The 14,150-nt window shown below is 42.7% G+C and overlaps 1 protein-coding gene across 1 annotated transcript in view; it reads left to right on the forward strand.

Moving 5' to 3' along the window:
* Positions 1-11,840, forward strand: part of LOC144696979 (dnaJ homolog subfamily B member 14-like) — a 32,351-nt gene extending 20,511 nt beyond the window's left edge. The window contains exons 5-8 of the mRNA XM_078568751.1: positions 3,063-3,148; positions 3,822-3,931; positions 7,011-7,183; positions 10,326-11,840. Of these exons, the coding sequence (XP_078424877.1) occupies positions 3,063-3,148; positions 3,822-3,931; positions 7,011-7,183; positions 10,326-10,450 (494 nt within the window). The 3' untranslated portion in view covers positions 10,451-11,840. The remainder of the gene's footprint in view (positions 1-3,062; positions 3,149-3,821; positions 3,932-7,010; positions 7,184-10,325) is intronic.
* Positions 11,841-14,150: the final 2,310 nt, after the last annotated feature.

The raw sequence follows: 14,150 nt of genomic DNA on the forward strand, positions 1-14,150 counted from the left end.
ATCTACTCTGTCCATGCCACTCATAATTTTGTAAACTTTTATCAAGTCACCCCCTCAATCTCCGTCACTCTAGTGAGAACAATCCGAGTTTCTCCAACCTCTCCTCATAGCTAATAACCTCCAGACCAGGCAGCATCCTGGTAAACCTCCTCTGCACCCTCTCCAATGCCTCCATATCCTTCTGGTAATGTGGTGACCAGAATTGCACGCAATATTCCAAGTGTGGCCTAACTAAGGTTCTATACAGCTGCAGCATGACTTCCCAGCTTTTATACTCAGTACCCCTGCCAATGAAGGCCAGCATGCCAAATGCCTTCCTGACTACCTTATCCACCTGCGTTGCCACTTTCAGTGACCTGTGGCCCTGTACACCCAGATCCCTCTGCCCGTCGATGCACTTAACCCAACTGATTCCTGGGATGGCGGGACTGACATATGAGGAGAGATTGAGTCCATTAGGATTATTATCGCTGGAGTTCAGAAGAATGAGGGGGGATCTCATAGAAACCTATAAAATTCTAACAGGACTAGACAGGGTAGATGCAGGAAGGATGTTCCCGATGGTGGGGGAGTCCAGAACCAGGGGTCACAGTCTGAGGATATGGGGTAGACCATTTAGGACTGAGATGAGGAGAAATTTCTTCACACACAGAATGGTGAGCCTGTGGAATTCATTACCACAAAGTATTTGAGACCAAAACATTGTATGTTTTCAAGGAGTTAGATATAGCTCTTGGGGCGAAAGGGATCAAAGGAAATGGGGAGAAAGTGGGAGCAGGCTATTGAGTTGGATGATCAGCCATGATCATAATGAATGGCAGAGCAGGCTCGAAGGGCCGAATGGCCTACTCCTGCTCCTAGTTTCTATGTTTCTATCTTTTTTTATAATTAATTAACAAAATTGTTGAAGGAAAAGGACAAGAGCATTGTCTTTTTAATGCCTCTGTGATTTTTCTCTCTGGTTTTGTTTTTGGCAGTGTCCTGGAGATTAATCTCTAATTCTTGGAGACTCCAGGCCAATTCTGGAGGTTTGCCAACTCCCTCCATTGGGTGAGAACAGAATCTGGGTCTGTGCTGCCCTTTAACCTCTCCCCAGTTGAAAGAGTCTGTTGACACTCAAGGCCAAGGTTCACAGGTGAAGAATGACCTGAGTGAGATTCTGGAAGGGCCTATTGCTTCAGTCTTGGGAAAATAATGTTCCTCTCAACTCTGTTATACTGTGACCTTACAACACAACGAAAGATGTAGAGAGGCATTGAGGAAGGTGCACTGAAAATGACACCAGAACTGAGAAGTTATAACGATTGGAAAAGATTGAACAAGCTGTGGCTCTTTTCTCACCCAAGGGGTGACCCGATAGAGGTTTTTAAAATTATGAAAGGGTTTCATGGGATAGATGTAAAGAAGATGTTTCCGCTTGTGGGAGAGTTTCAAACAAGGGGCTATAAATATGAGATAATCACTAATGAGTAAATCCGATAAGGAAGTCAGGAGAAACTTCTTTAGCCAGAGAGTGGTGAGAATGTGGAACTAGCTACCACAGGGAGTAATTGAGGTGAACAGTATAGATACATTTATGGGGAAGCTGGGTAAAAATACGAGGGAAAAAGGAATAGAATATTATGCTGATGGGGTGGGAGGAGACTCTGATGGAGCATGGATCCTCCGAGCTGATTGGCTTGTTTCTGTCCTATAAAGACTTTGGAAAGCTGGAGGGGGGGTCATAATCCTACTTGCTTTACCCACCCATCATACAAATTTGGGCACGTGGGATTGGGATGACAGCTCGTGTAGAGGATAAACACCGACATAAATACTGAACTGCCTGTTTCCATGTTGTGATTGCTATGTAAACATTCCACTGTCCGTTATTTATCCCATGGGATTGAAGGGAGGATAGATAGAGTAAATGTTTTTACTTTTTCTATGAACACTTGGGCCTGGAATTTCCACTAGGAGGCGCAGTCAAGGGGGAAAAATGTGCCCAAAGGCCATTGGACATCTGAAGCTATGTTTAATTTTCTACGCTGACTTAATTAGCTTAAAAGCCATAGATAAAATCTGCCCTGCAACAGCATCATTGATTCGTGACTGGAACAGGGGTTGGTACAGGCTTTGGTAGCTGTGGGGTCCAATTTTATATAAAATAAAAAGGAAATTCTCTTCCGTGTGTGGCTGAATTGACTTTTGAGTCAGTGTAACAGATCAAGGATAATCGAACAGAAGCGGTTGTAGGTGTAACTCTCACTTGTGTTTAAAACCCCACAATCTTTTACACTAATTTTGGTCAGTTCTGCACGGATACCCACACAATCCGGGTGGGAGGCAATACAGGAACTCCAGAGGTTCAGGGTAGAGGCAAAACCCATAGTTTAAATAAAAAACAGAAAATGCTGGAAATACTCAGCAGGTCAGGCAGCACCTGTGGGGAGAGAGAAAGAGTTAATGTCTCAGGCCGATGACCTTTCATCAGAGCCGGAGTATGTTAAAGATGTAACAGGCTTTAAGCAAGTACAGTGGCAAGGGATAAGGGTGGAGGGGAAGAAAGAACAGGAAGGAAGGTGTGCGATTGGGTGGAAGACAGGAAAGATTAACTGACAGAGATGATGGTGCAAGGCACAAGGGGAACAGTAATAGGGCAAGGAAGGTAGGTTAAGAGGTGTGAATGGCAACAGCAGAATCGATATCAACGCCTATTGGAAAAAATAGGGGCAGTGGTTATGATCTGGGATAGTTGACCTTGCTGTCGAATTCAGAAGGCTGTAAGGTAGAATTTAAATGCAAAATGTAACCTATTGCATTACAAAAATATATTTAATACAGAACCCTTGTTTGCATTGCCATATTAATTTCTGTACATCTCATTAAAATTGATTTTATTTTTAAAAATATATTTACACCAGTTTCAATTCTTTCTGTACAGGCAGCGATTATTTCTAATGCAACTTTTTTTGCTGAATAAGCAAAATAAAGTCTCTCTCTCTCTCTCTCTCTACACCAGACTGTTGGATTTATTTGATTCTGCTGTGATTGCTCAGTTCTTTAATTATTCATTCTTTTAGGAAATGCACAGCCATACACCAATGGAAGAGCAAGAGCATCTCATCAATCGTATCACAGAGCTGAGAGAGAGGAAGAGAGAGCTGATGTATGTATCTATATCCAATAAACTGCCCAGGCAAACATGAGATTGACAAAATTTGCGATTTCACTTGAAGTTGAATGGTTTTTATTTTATTATTTAGGAGGGAACATTATAAAGAATATAGAGTTGCATCTATATAGTGCCTTTTACAACCACCAGACATCCCAAAACACTTTACAGCCCATGAAGTATTTTGAAGTGTAGCCACTTTTGTAATGCAGGAAATGCAGCAACCAATTTGCACACAGTAAGCTCCCACAAACAGCAACATGATAATGACCACATACATAACTTGATTGTTCTTAATATATATTGATTAAGGGATAAATAATGGCCAGGATACCAGGGAGAATTCCCCCGCTCTTTGAAAAGACGGATTTTTGATCTACCAGTGAGTCGAGGAAGAGGAGTTAAGGCCGCAATCAGATCGGCCATGATCTTATTGAATGGGGGAGCAGGCTCGAGGGGCTGAATGGTCTTCTCCTGTTGCTAATTTTGGTGCCTTTCTGTGAAATGTCGGAACAGATAGATCAAACGCTAAACGACTAACTTTGAACCTGCAAATATTTAGTGGTGCCATTGAACCTCGAAGAAAGAAAAAACCTTTCCAAATCTATAACAAAGTGGAACAAGGAAATTTAACCACATATTAATTTTACTCTCCGATATCTTACAGGGAGGATTTTCAATGTTTATACAATTGTTACCCATTATTGTCTTGGTCCTGGTGTCAGTTTTAAGCCAGTTGATGGTATCCACGCCACCGTACAGTCTCTACTACAGAGCGTAAGTATTGCTGACTATATCCAACATGTCCTTTAATTCAGTCACTAATCTGAAGGCAGTATTTCTAGTCAGGATTTTACCCCAAATTTAACTCAAATGAAGGGTGTTTCTTGCATATTGTTAGATGAACACTAATTGGCACCTTTTATTGGGAGTAAACTCATTGTAAGCAATTATACTTCAGTATCTTCTCTGGTATTGTCCTTGACGGAAGGTTCCAGAAGGTCTGGGAATAAAAGCTGCTTGAGTTTTATTCAGCCATAACAAATGTTGCAAGTATCTTTGGTTGTTTGCAAAGCTTGAGGGAGAAGCCAAATTAATTCCAATGGACTGTGAGGCTTACTCGCTGTCTGACCCCTAGTTCATTTCTGAGAAGGGGGAATAAAACCCAAGATTGTGATAGGCATTCTATACTTTATTTTGTTTCAACATATATAACTAGATCTGTTGCTATATACTGTGATAATTCCTTCATAAAATAAAAAAACTCGCATTTATGTAGCACCTTGCATAACCTCAGGACGTCCAAAAACACTTGCACCAATGAAGTACTTTTTGACGGGTAGTCACTGTTGTAATTTAGGAAATGCAGCAGTCAATTTGCACACAGCAAGCTCCCACAAACATCAATGTGATGACGGCCAGCTCATCTGTTTTAATAATGTTGGTTGAGGGATAAATGTTGGCCCCAGGGTACCAGAGAGAACTCTCTTTTTTATTCATTCACCGGATATGGGCTTCGCTGGCTGGGCCAGCATTTATTGCCCAACCCTAGTTACCCTTGAGAAGGTGGTGGTGAGCTGCCTTCTTGAACCGCTGCAGTCCATGTGGTGTAGGTACACCCACAGTGCTGTTAGGGAGGGGGTTCCAGGATTTTGACCCAGTGACAGTGAAGGAACGGTGATATATTTACAAGTCAGGATGGTGAGTGACTTGGAGGGGAACTTCCAGGTGGTGGTGTTCCCACCTATCTGCTGCCCTTGCCCTTCTAGATGGTAGTAGTCATGGGCTTGGAAGGTGCTTCCTAAGGATCCTTGGTGAATTCCTGCACTGCATCTTGTAGATGGTACACACTGCTGCTACTGTGCGTCGGTGATGGAGGGAGTGAATGTTTGTGGATGTGGTGCCAATCAAGCGGGCTGCTTTGTCCTGGATGGTGTCAAGCTTCTTGTGTTGTTGGAGCTGCACTCATCCAGGCAAGTGAGGAGTATTCCATCACACTCCTGACTTGAGTCTTGTAGATGGTGGACAGGCTTTGGGGAGTCAGGAGGTGAGTTACTCACCGCAGGATTCCCAGCCACTGACCTGCCCTTGTAGCCACAGTATTTATACAGCTAGTCTAGTTCAGTTTCTGGTCAATGGTAACCTCCAGGATGTTGATAGTGGGAGATTCAGTGATGGTAATGCCATTGAACATCAAGGGGCGATAGTTAGATTCTGTCTTGTTGGAGATGGTCATTGCCTGGCACTTGTGTGGCTTGAATTTTACTTGCCACTTGTTAGCCTAGACTTGGATATTGTCCAGGTCTTGCTGCATTTGGACATGGATCAGTATCTGTGGAGTTGTGAATGGTGCTGAACGTTGTGCAATCATCAGCGAACATCCCCACTTCTGACCTTATGATGGAAGGAAGGTCACCGATGAAGCAGCTGAAGATGGTTGGGCCATGGACACTACCCTGAGGAACTCCTGCAGTGATATCCTGGAGCTGGGATGACTGACCTCCAACAACCACAACCATCTTCCTTTGTGCTAGGTATGACTCCAACCAGCAGAGAGTTTCCCCCCTGATTCCCATTGACCCCAGTTTTGCTAGGGCTCCTTGATGCCACACTTGGTCAAATGCTGCCTTTGATGTCAAGGGCAGTCACTCTCACTTCACCTCGGGAGTTCAGCTCTTTTGTCCATATTTGAACCAAGGCTGTAATGAGGTCAGGAGCTGAGTTGCCCTGGCAGAACCCAAACTGGGCGTCAGTGAACAGGTTATTGCTAAGCAAGTGCCGCTTGATAGCACTGTTGATGGTCCCTTCCATTGCTTTACTGATGATCAAGAGTAGACTGATGGGCTGATAATTGTCCAGGTTGGATTTGTCCTGCTTTTTGTGTACAGGACATACCTGGGCAATTTTCCACATGGCCGGGTAGATGCCAGTGTTGTAGCTGTACTGGAACAGCTTGGCAAGGGGCGCGGCAAGTTCTGGAGCACAAGTCTTCAGTACTATTGCTGGAACATTGTCAGGGCTCATAGCCTTTGCAGTATCCAATGCCTTCAACCGTTTCTTGATAATCATGTGGAGTGAATCGAATTGTTTGAAGACTGGCATCTGTGATGCTGGGCGCTATTGTTCAAAATAGCACGGTGTGAACAGGGCTTCGGTTTAATATCCCATCTGAAAGATGGCACCTCTGACAGTGAGGCAGTCTGTCAGTACTGCACTGGGAGTATCATCCTGCATTATGTATGTGTTCCTGTCTGTGGAGTTGGACTTGAATCCACAATCTTCTGACTCAGCTGCGAAAGCTACCCAGTGAGCTACATTTGACACAAGACCTGAGCAGGGCTTAAGATGGTTTGGGTTGGAAGTCACTCTTTTGGTAGCTTTCCTATTGCAGGGGATATTGTCTTTCAAAGTCTTTCTCTTGTATTTCCATCAAGGGAAATCTCTTCCCTTCTCAACTTCCAAAGCTCTCTTTCAAAGCTCCTTCATTCATTCAAATTATTTGATTATTCAGTTATTTTATGCATTAATTTTCCATGTTGAAGAGCAGGGGCTTTCTCCCCTGTGTCCTGCCCAATATTTATCCTTCAACCAAAATTACTCTTTTTAAGAAAAGCAGTTTATCTGGTCATTATCTCATTGCTGAAATTGGCTGCTGCATTTCCTACATTTCAACAGTGACTACACTTCAAAAAGTACTTCATTGGCTGTAATGCGCTTTGGGATGTCCTGAGGTCATGAAAGGTGCTCTATAAAAGTCTTTCTTTTACAAGTGGGCAGTCTAAATATAGATTGTGAGAAACATGTTTTTTCACTCAATTTTTTAAATTTGACTAATGAGTTCTTCTGTGTTTTGCAGTGCTGTGGAACACACTGTCAGGAAGCAAACCAGTAACTTGAAAGTAGTATACTATGTCAACAAAGACTTTGACAAAGAATACACGGGTGTGACGTTACAAAAGGTAGAAAAGAGCGTTGAAGAAGATTATATAAACAACCTTCGAAATAACTGCTGGAAAGAAAGACAGGAGAGTAAGTTGAACTTATCCCTGTGATGTTTCATCCTTTTTAGAATGATTCATAAGTGGTACCTCACTTTGACATGTGAATACTCATGTTGTACTCTTTGAGGCACCATAGATTAAGCAATCCTAATGGAGCGATATTGTTTTTACATTCTGGTTGGAAATAAGAGTTTTCATTACTAGCTGTTGAGTATCCTTCAGTGATGTCAGTTGATATCTGTTACGTAGAATTACTTTGAATTCCCAGTCCTTTCATACCAGGTCTCACTTTGTTTGTCAAGTGGATGGGGAAGTGGTGATGGGGAAGTTACTCCCAAGGTGCTGTTATGACTGACCTGAAAAATGAGATGAGATTGAGGAAGTCTCTAGATGGCCCCTCCAAATTCTCTCCTTCCCTCACCTTTGGCGAAGAAAATACGCAGTTTCTGCTTGACATAGCTGTTAGAGCTCAGACCATCAGGGTGAGGGATAGAACCTACTCAGCACGTACTCTCAGCATGTACTCTCAGCATGTTGTACAAACTAGACTTTACACTCTGGGAAAGGTTCAAAAACAGCAAGTTCCTGCTTACATAAACTTTCTGTCAAACACTTTCTTCACATTTTGATTACCTGACCCATCCTTGGAAAATTGTGCAGTTGGAATTTAGTTTCTGCTGCTTGCTCTGTTTATTACACCACTGACCCAAGAGGTTTTTGTACCTGATTCATGTTGGTAACCGCTCAAACTCAGTGCAGTGTTTCCCAGTCAGATAGCAGTGTGGCATGGCTCCACCACTTCTGTCAGATAAAGAGTCTGACCAGACTCTGGGGCTCTTTTCAGGGTTGATTCATAGAAGATATTCACTAATAAATCCAAAAGACAATCCAGGAGAAACCTCTTCACTTCTGACAATGTGGTACTCGCTACCACACACACTGGCTGAGGCAATTAACATAGATACATTAAGGGGAAGCTAGATGTGGGAGGAAGGATTTTTTAAATTATTTCATGGGATGTGGGCATTTGTTGCCCATCTCTAATTGCCCTTGAACTGAGTGGCTTACTAGGCCATTTCAGAGGGCAATCACATTGCTGTGGGTCCAATGTCACATGTAGGCCAGGCCAGGTAAGGAGGGCAGATTTCCTTAAAGGACAGCAGTGAACCAGATGTGTTTTTACAACAATCAATGATAGTTTTGTGGTCACCATTACTGATGTGGCTCTTGAAGGTGAGGCATCTGTCAAGGTGACTCCTAAGTAGATAGGGTGCTCGCAATGCGTCAGTGTTGCTCCGCACCAGGTTACTTTAAGCTGGCGTTTGGCTTCACGGTTTCTGAGGTGGAATGCACAAACTTGAGTCTTTGATGGGTTTGCGTGAAGATGGTTTTCTTCATAGTAGGATGTTAGTCCTTCCAAGGCCTCAGAAAGCATTTTCTCCATGGTGTTAAAATCAGTGCTTTGGGCAGTGACACATAAGTCATCAGCATATATAAAACAGTCTGTGACACCGTCTATAGGTTGGTCATTCGTGTAGATGTTGTACGGCAGCGGTGCAAGCACGCTTCCCTGAGGAAGACCATTCTTCTGAATACACCACCTGCTGCGCTTCCCACCTAGTTCAACATAGAACCGGCGATTTTGAAGCATGCTTTCTAACAGCTCTGTTAAGTGAATATCTTTTGTCATCTCTAGGATCTTGCAGAGGAGACGTCTATGGTTCACTGTATCGTATGCTGCTGACAGGTCTACAAAAACAGCACCTGTTACCATCCCTTGCTCAAAACCATCTTCGATATGTTGTGTGAGGTTGAGCAGTTGGCTTGTTGATATGCCGGGGTGGAAACCTGCTTACTCTGGAATGATCTTCTCATCTACAGTTGGTGCTGTCCTATTGAGTATCAGGCATTCAAACAGCTTATTGGTGTGGCAAAGCAGTGAAATTGGCCGAAAACTCTTAGGATCTGAGGGATCTTTTCCGGGCTTTAATAGTGCTATTACATGTGCCTTCTGCCAAATATTAGGTAGCTTGTGTGTTGCCAGACAGTGGTTGAACTATTGTAGGAGCTAAACATTGCGAACCAGTGCACTTGCTCTTTGCTATTCCACCACCGAATACGCCTGCCCTGCATGGGAAAGATCTACTCATGCTAAGAAGATGGATGCCGTTCTGAATGCAAGCTGCTGACTTATCACAGGTTGTTTAAAACCAAAAAACACCAACAGCCTATATATCCAGGTGGGTATCGCTTCCCCTGATATAAGAAGAACGGTAGCCAGCAAGAAAGAGCGACTCCGTCAAACATCAGATGAGAGGCACCCTCTACATGGTCATACACCTACACCCAGCTGCCTAAAGTCAAGGAAGAGCTTCATGAACAGTGTTGTTCCATTACAATCAACCCCATCTGAAGCCTGCATCGCCTTGTGGAAAGACCGGCTCGCCAGTCTCAAACAACCCCCAGCGATGGAAATTCTACCGGATGAAAGCCTTCCCCCAGGAGCTAATTGCAACTGGGCAACCTGGAAGTGCCTTAACAGACTTAGGACTGGTGTAGGTCGTTCAAAGGTGTCACTAAGCAGATGGGGATATACAACCAGCCCGACAACTTGTGAATGTGGAACTGAGCCACAGACTATGCAACATCTCCTGCAATGTCTATCGCTAGAGGAACCCTGCACTGTTGCAGATCTTGCCGAATTCAACAACAAGGCGCAAAAATGTGTCCAGTTCTGGCTGGGCCATGTATAGACTGTCCGTGGACACGATAAGAAGACGGCCATTACTGAAACTAGCTTTCAATTCCAGATGGGATTTTATTGGTTGAATTTAAATTCCACCAGCTGCCGTGGTGGGATTTGAACCCGTGGATTATTAGCCTGAGCCTCTGGATTACCTGTGGAGCGATATTACCACCACACCACCATCTCTACTGTTGATGGGGTTAGATGAGAGACCGTTGAGAGGAGGCTCATGTGGAGCATTAGCACCAGCAGATTAGCAGTAGGATCAAGTGGCCTGTTTTTGTGCCGCACTTTCTATGTAATGAAGTCGTGTGATACTAGATCATTGTGCTAAGCAGCCCAGTGCCCCATACCTTGTAAAGTTTTCTCAACGTCCATTGTTGGGCTCTGTATATTAATTGTGTTACTTCTTCTGTCCTTAAAGAAAATGACTACCTTTACGCGTCGAAGGTTTACCGAGATGACAGGCTTCGGAAGAAAGCTGAGCTGATGCGGATGGAAAGTTGTGAAAAGCTGGCAAGACTTAACGATCTGTATCGAGGAGGCTGAGGCGGTCGGCCAGGTTTTTGCCTTTTAATTTAAATGTTTTGTTGTACAGGGAGACACTTTGATCTATCAGCATTTTAAAATAAATGAAAAAATCGGAAGTCTTGTAACCGAGTCTTACCTTGAGAATCCTCAGCCGTCACCCTGTCTGAGTGTTTACACAGGCACCTGATTGATTGTAGCCAGTGTGCTCTGCAGTGGCTGGTGTGTGTTTCATATCCCTTCACTTTATTGTATACAATAGTGTATCCTAGATTAGCTTTTTAAAAAAGCACATTATCCAATCTAATACAATTAATGTCAGTTGTAACAAAGTTTCATGACTAAAGGCCGTCAAGTTTTTTTTTTATTTGAAAGTTGCCTTGTCTGTGTTGAAGTTCACTGCAGTTCCAGTGGCCCACGTTGGAACATGCACACACAGGCTGAGCAAATGATCCCAGTCCTTAGTTGCTTGTCCATAGTTTGAAGAGACTCCCCTGCTAGTGTGTCTCATTCAAAGTTTTGTACTTTTTAAGATATTAATTAGCTATTTCAAAATGACTCCATACAATTCCAGTACTTCGTTAACAGTGAGATGAGTTTTAATATCTTGAAATTTTAGAAACATTCCCTTTTTTTGCTCTAAAGAATTGTTTTGGCAAAATATATTCACTGACATTATCATTTCCTATTAACTGAATAAGGTAAGCAATAGTGATATATTGACATATTCCTTATATTAAGGATCATGTGAAAGTTCTTGGGATCAATGTCCACTGTTGCATGTATAGCAGTATAAATGACTTGATTTCTGTGAATATTGTATAGTTGTGTTGTAATTCTTAAGAGCGGCACTTGTTTGTACTGTTTTAAAAAGATATAATGACAATGTACATACGGTTTCAAAGAAATTCCATGTGAAGACTGAAGATTTGAATATTGTGATATCTATTGTGGGAGACTCCGATCGATGAGGGTAGAACAGAAAAGCTCACTTTGCGTAATCCTTTCAACTCATTAGGGTGAAGGAACATGAAGCTGATTCACATGGGGTGAAGAATTATAATGAGTTCATCTTTTCCTCACACGTCCAGTATCAAACTAGCCTATCTGATATTCAATGAGATGGCGTCAATATTTAATTTTACATCCTGGAATGTCCAATCAATACTATCACAGGTACTTTCATTCTGAAGATAAATCCCACTTGAAGGTGCTGATGAAACACCCTGCTGAAAATTGAGAATATATAAACTCCTCAGAGCTTGGCTCTGTGTTTCTTCTAGCACCAGTCAGTAAAAATGGTTTAGTTTCTATTGTAAATTTGAATTGCTGATTGTAACATATATATATTTAATGTATCCTTGTCTTAACCTACATCAAATAAAAGCTATTTTAAGCGTGTAACCTGGATGACTTTTGAGTTGAGGCCACAGTTTGTGTTTTGTTCCAAGTTTGGACGAGTAGCTTCCTTGTCTACTGAAGTTTATGTAATTGTATTCTGCCTACCAACACACTGCATCCAAAGCTACCTTTTTTATCTTCCTGAATTGGTTTTCCACTTTAGGAACAAGCAGAGACCAATTAGCCCCTTGAGCCTGTTCTGCCATTCATTTAAATCATGGCTGATCTGCATCTAAACTCCATTTTACCTGCTTTTTGTTCTGTAACCCTTACCCCAACAAAAATCTATCAAGTTTCAGGTCAAGGTGACCTTTCGTCAGAATTGAACTGTTTCTCTCAACACAGCTGCTACCTGACCCAGGTTTTTCCAGCATCCACAGTACTTTGCTTTTGTAAAAATCAATCAATCGCAGTTCTAAAATTTTAGTGGGTGCTGCCAGGACTGCAAGCAGGTGGTCCAATGGATCCTAGAGTAAGGTAAGTCCAGGGTATTGGGCATGGAGGATTTGGGTAGCTTAGGGAAGGGAATGGGGGGTAGGGGTGGAGGGTTTTAGAGACCAGGCTCCTGAAGTGAGTACCCCTGCCCTGCCTGCCAAAAACACACCCAGTGGGGGACACACAAAATCCAGCCTAGAGTCTCTATCCTATCAATATTCTCATGGGGAATACCCATAGATGGCAGCATCACCTCCCCCTATACCTTAAAAAGCTCAGCCAAACAGATCAGGAAGGTCCCAAACTGAGTCCTTGGTCTCTCCTGAGTTATTAGCTCATGTAATTAAAAGAAAGTTGGATTATAAAACAGGATAAACTGGGGTTTCAGTCCCGAAGATCTTCCTGCTCTTGATGAGAGATGCAGGGGGAATGTTGTATAAGACACTGGTTAGAACTCAGCTGGAGTATTGTGTACAGTTCTGGGTGCCACACTATAGGAAGGATGGTGAACGCATTGGAGTGAGTGCAGAAGAGGTTTACAAGAATGGTTTCAGGGATGAGACACTTCAGTTATGAGGAAAGATTGGGAAAGTTGGGACTGTTTTCCTTGGAGAGGAGAAGACTAAGAGGAGACTCAATAGAAGTTTTCAAAATCATGAGGGGTCTGGACAGAGTAGATAGGGAGACACTGTTCCCACTCCTAAATGGATTGAGAATAAGAGGGCAGTTTTAAAGTGTTTTGCAAAAGAAGCAATTGTGAGGTGAGAAACAACTTTTTCACACAGTGAGTAGTTAGGGTTTGGAATGCACTGCCTGGAAGTGTGATGGAGGCAGGTTCAATTGAGGTATTCGAGAGGACATTGGATGATTATTTAAATAAAAAACAGGAAAAAGGCAGGAAATTGGTACCAAGTTAAAATGCTCAGACAGCCAGTGCAGACAATGGGCCGATTGGCCTCCTTCTACACCGTAACAATCCTGTGATTCTGATTCTATGTCCTCTTCACAACATACTTTCCTAACTATGCCTCTAACAAATCTCCTATCAGCCCTTTTACCTCCAAGGAAAACAGTCCCAACTTCTCTGATCTACCTAACTGAAGTTCCTCTTCGCTGGAGCCATTCTCGTGAATCTTTTCTGCTCTCTCTCCAATACCTTCAGATCCTTCCTAAAGTACAGCACTCAGAACTGGACACAATACTCCAGCTGAGGCCAAATTAGTGACTTATACAAGTTCGACATAACCTCCTTGCACTTGTGTTCTATGCCCCTACTAATACAGCCTAGGATACTGTATGCTCTATTAACCATTCTCTCAACTGTCCTGCCACCTTCAGTGACTTATGAACATATACACCCAGGTCCCTCTGCTCCTGCACCCCCTTTAGGAGTTGTACCCTTTACTAACATATGCTGAGATTTCACACGATGGATACAATAGGAGCTATTAGTAATGGATCTATTGAAACTCATTACTGAAATAAAAATGAATAACTTTATTTTTGAACTTCAGGCATATTACAAAGATATTTTTGGTGCATTGGTTGGCCTAATGGTCAAAGGTGTTTGTCTGTTAAATGTTTTACCCTGGTTGATGGTGGGCGGAAATACTTTGGAATATTTTACTGTGCTACAAAGAGGCAAGTCAGAGATTGCCAAAGCTCACCCAGCCTCACTCTATACTTAGACCAGCTAATCGCCCAGGGAAACATTGTGTGCTATGACCTTTAATCCAGAGTTATATTGAACAGTTACTGATATACAGCAAGTTGATGTGCAATGCTGCCATGTGCATTGAAAATAAAACACTTGCACATAAAGCACCTTTCACAACGACAGGATGTCCCAAAATACTTTAAGTATTTTAGAAGTGTAGGAAATGCA

Source organism: Cetorhinus maximus, chromosome 1 (assembly GCF_964194155.1).
Source record: "Cetorhinus maximus chromosome 1, sCetMax3.hap1.1, whole genome shotgun sequence".
NCBI lineage: Eukaryota > Metazoa > Chordata > Chondrichthyes > Lamniformes > Cetorhinidae > Cetorhinus > Cetorhinus maximus.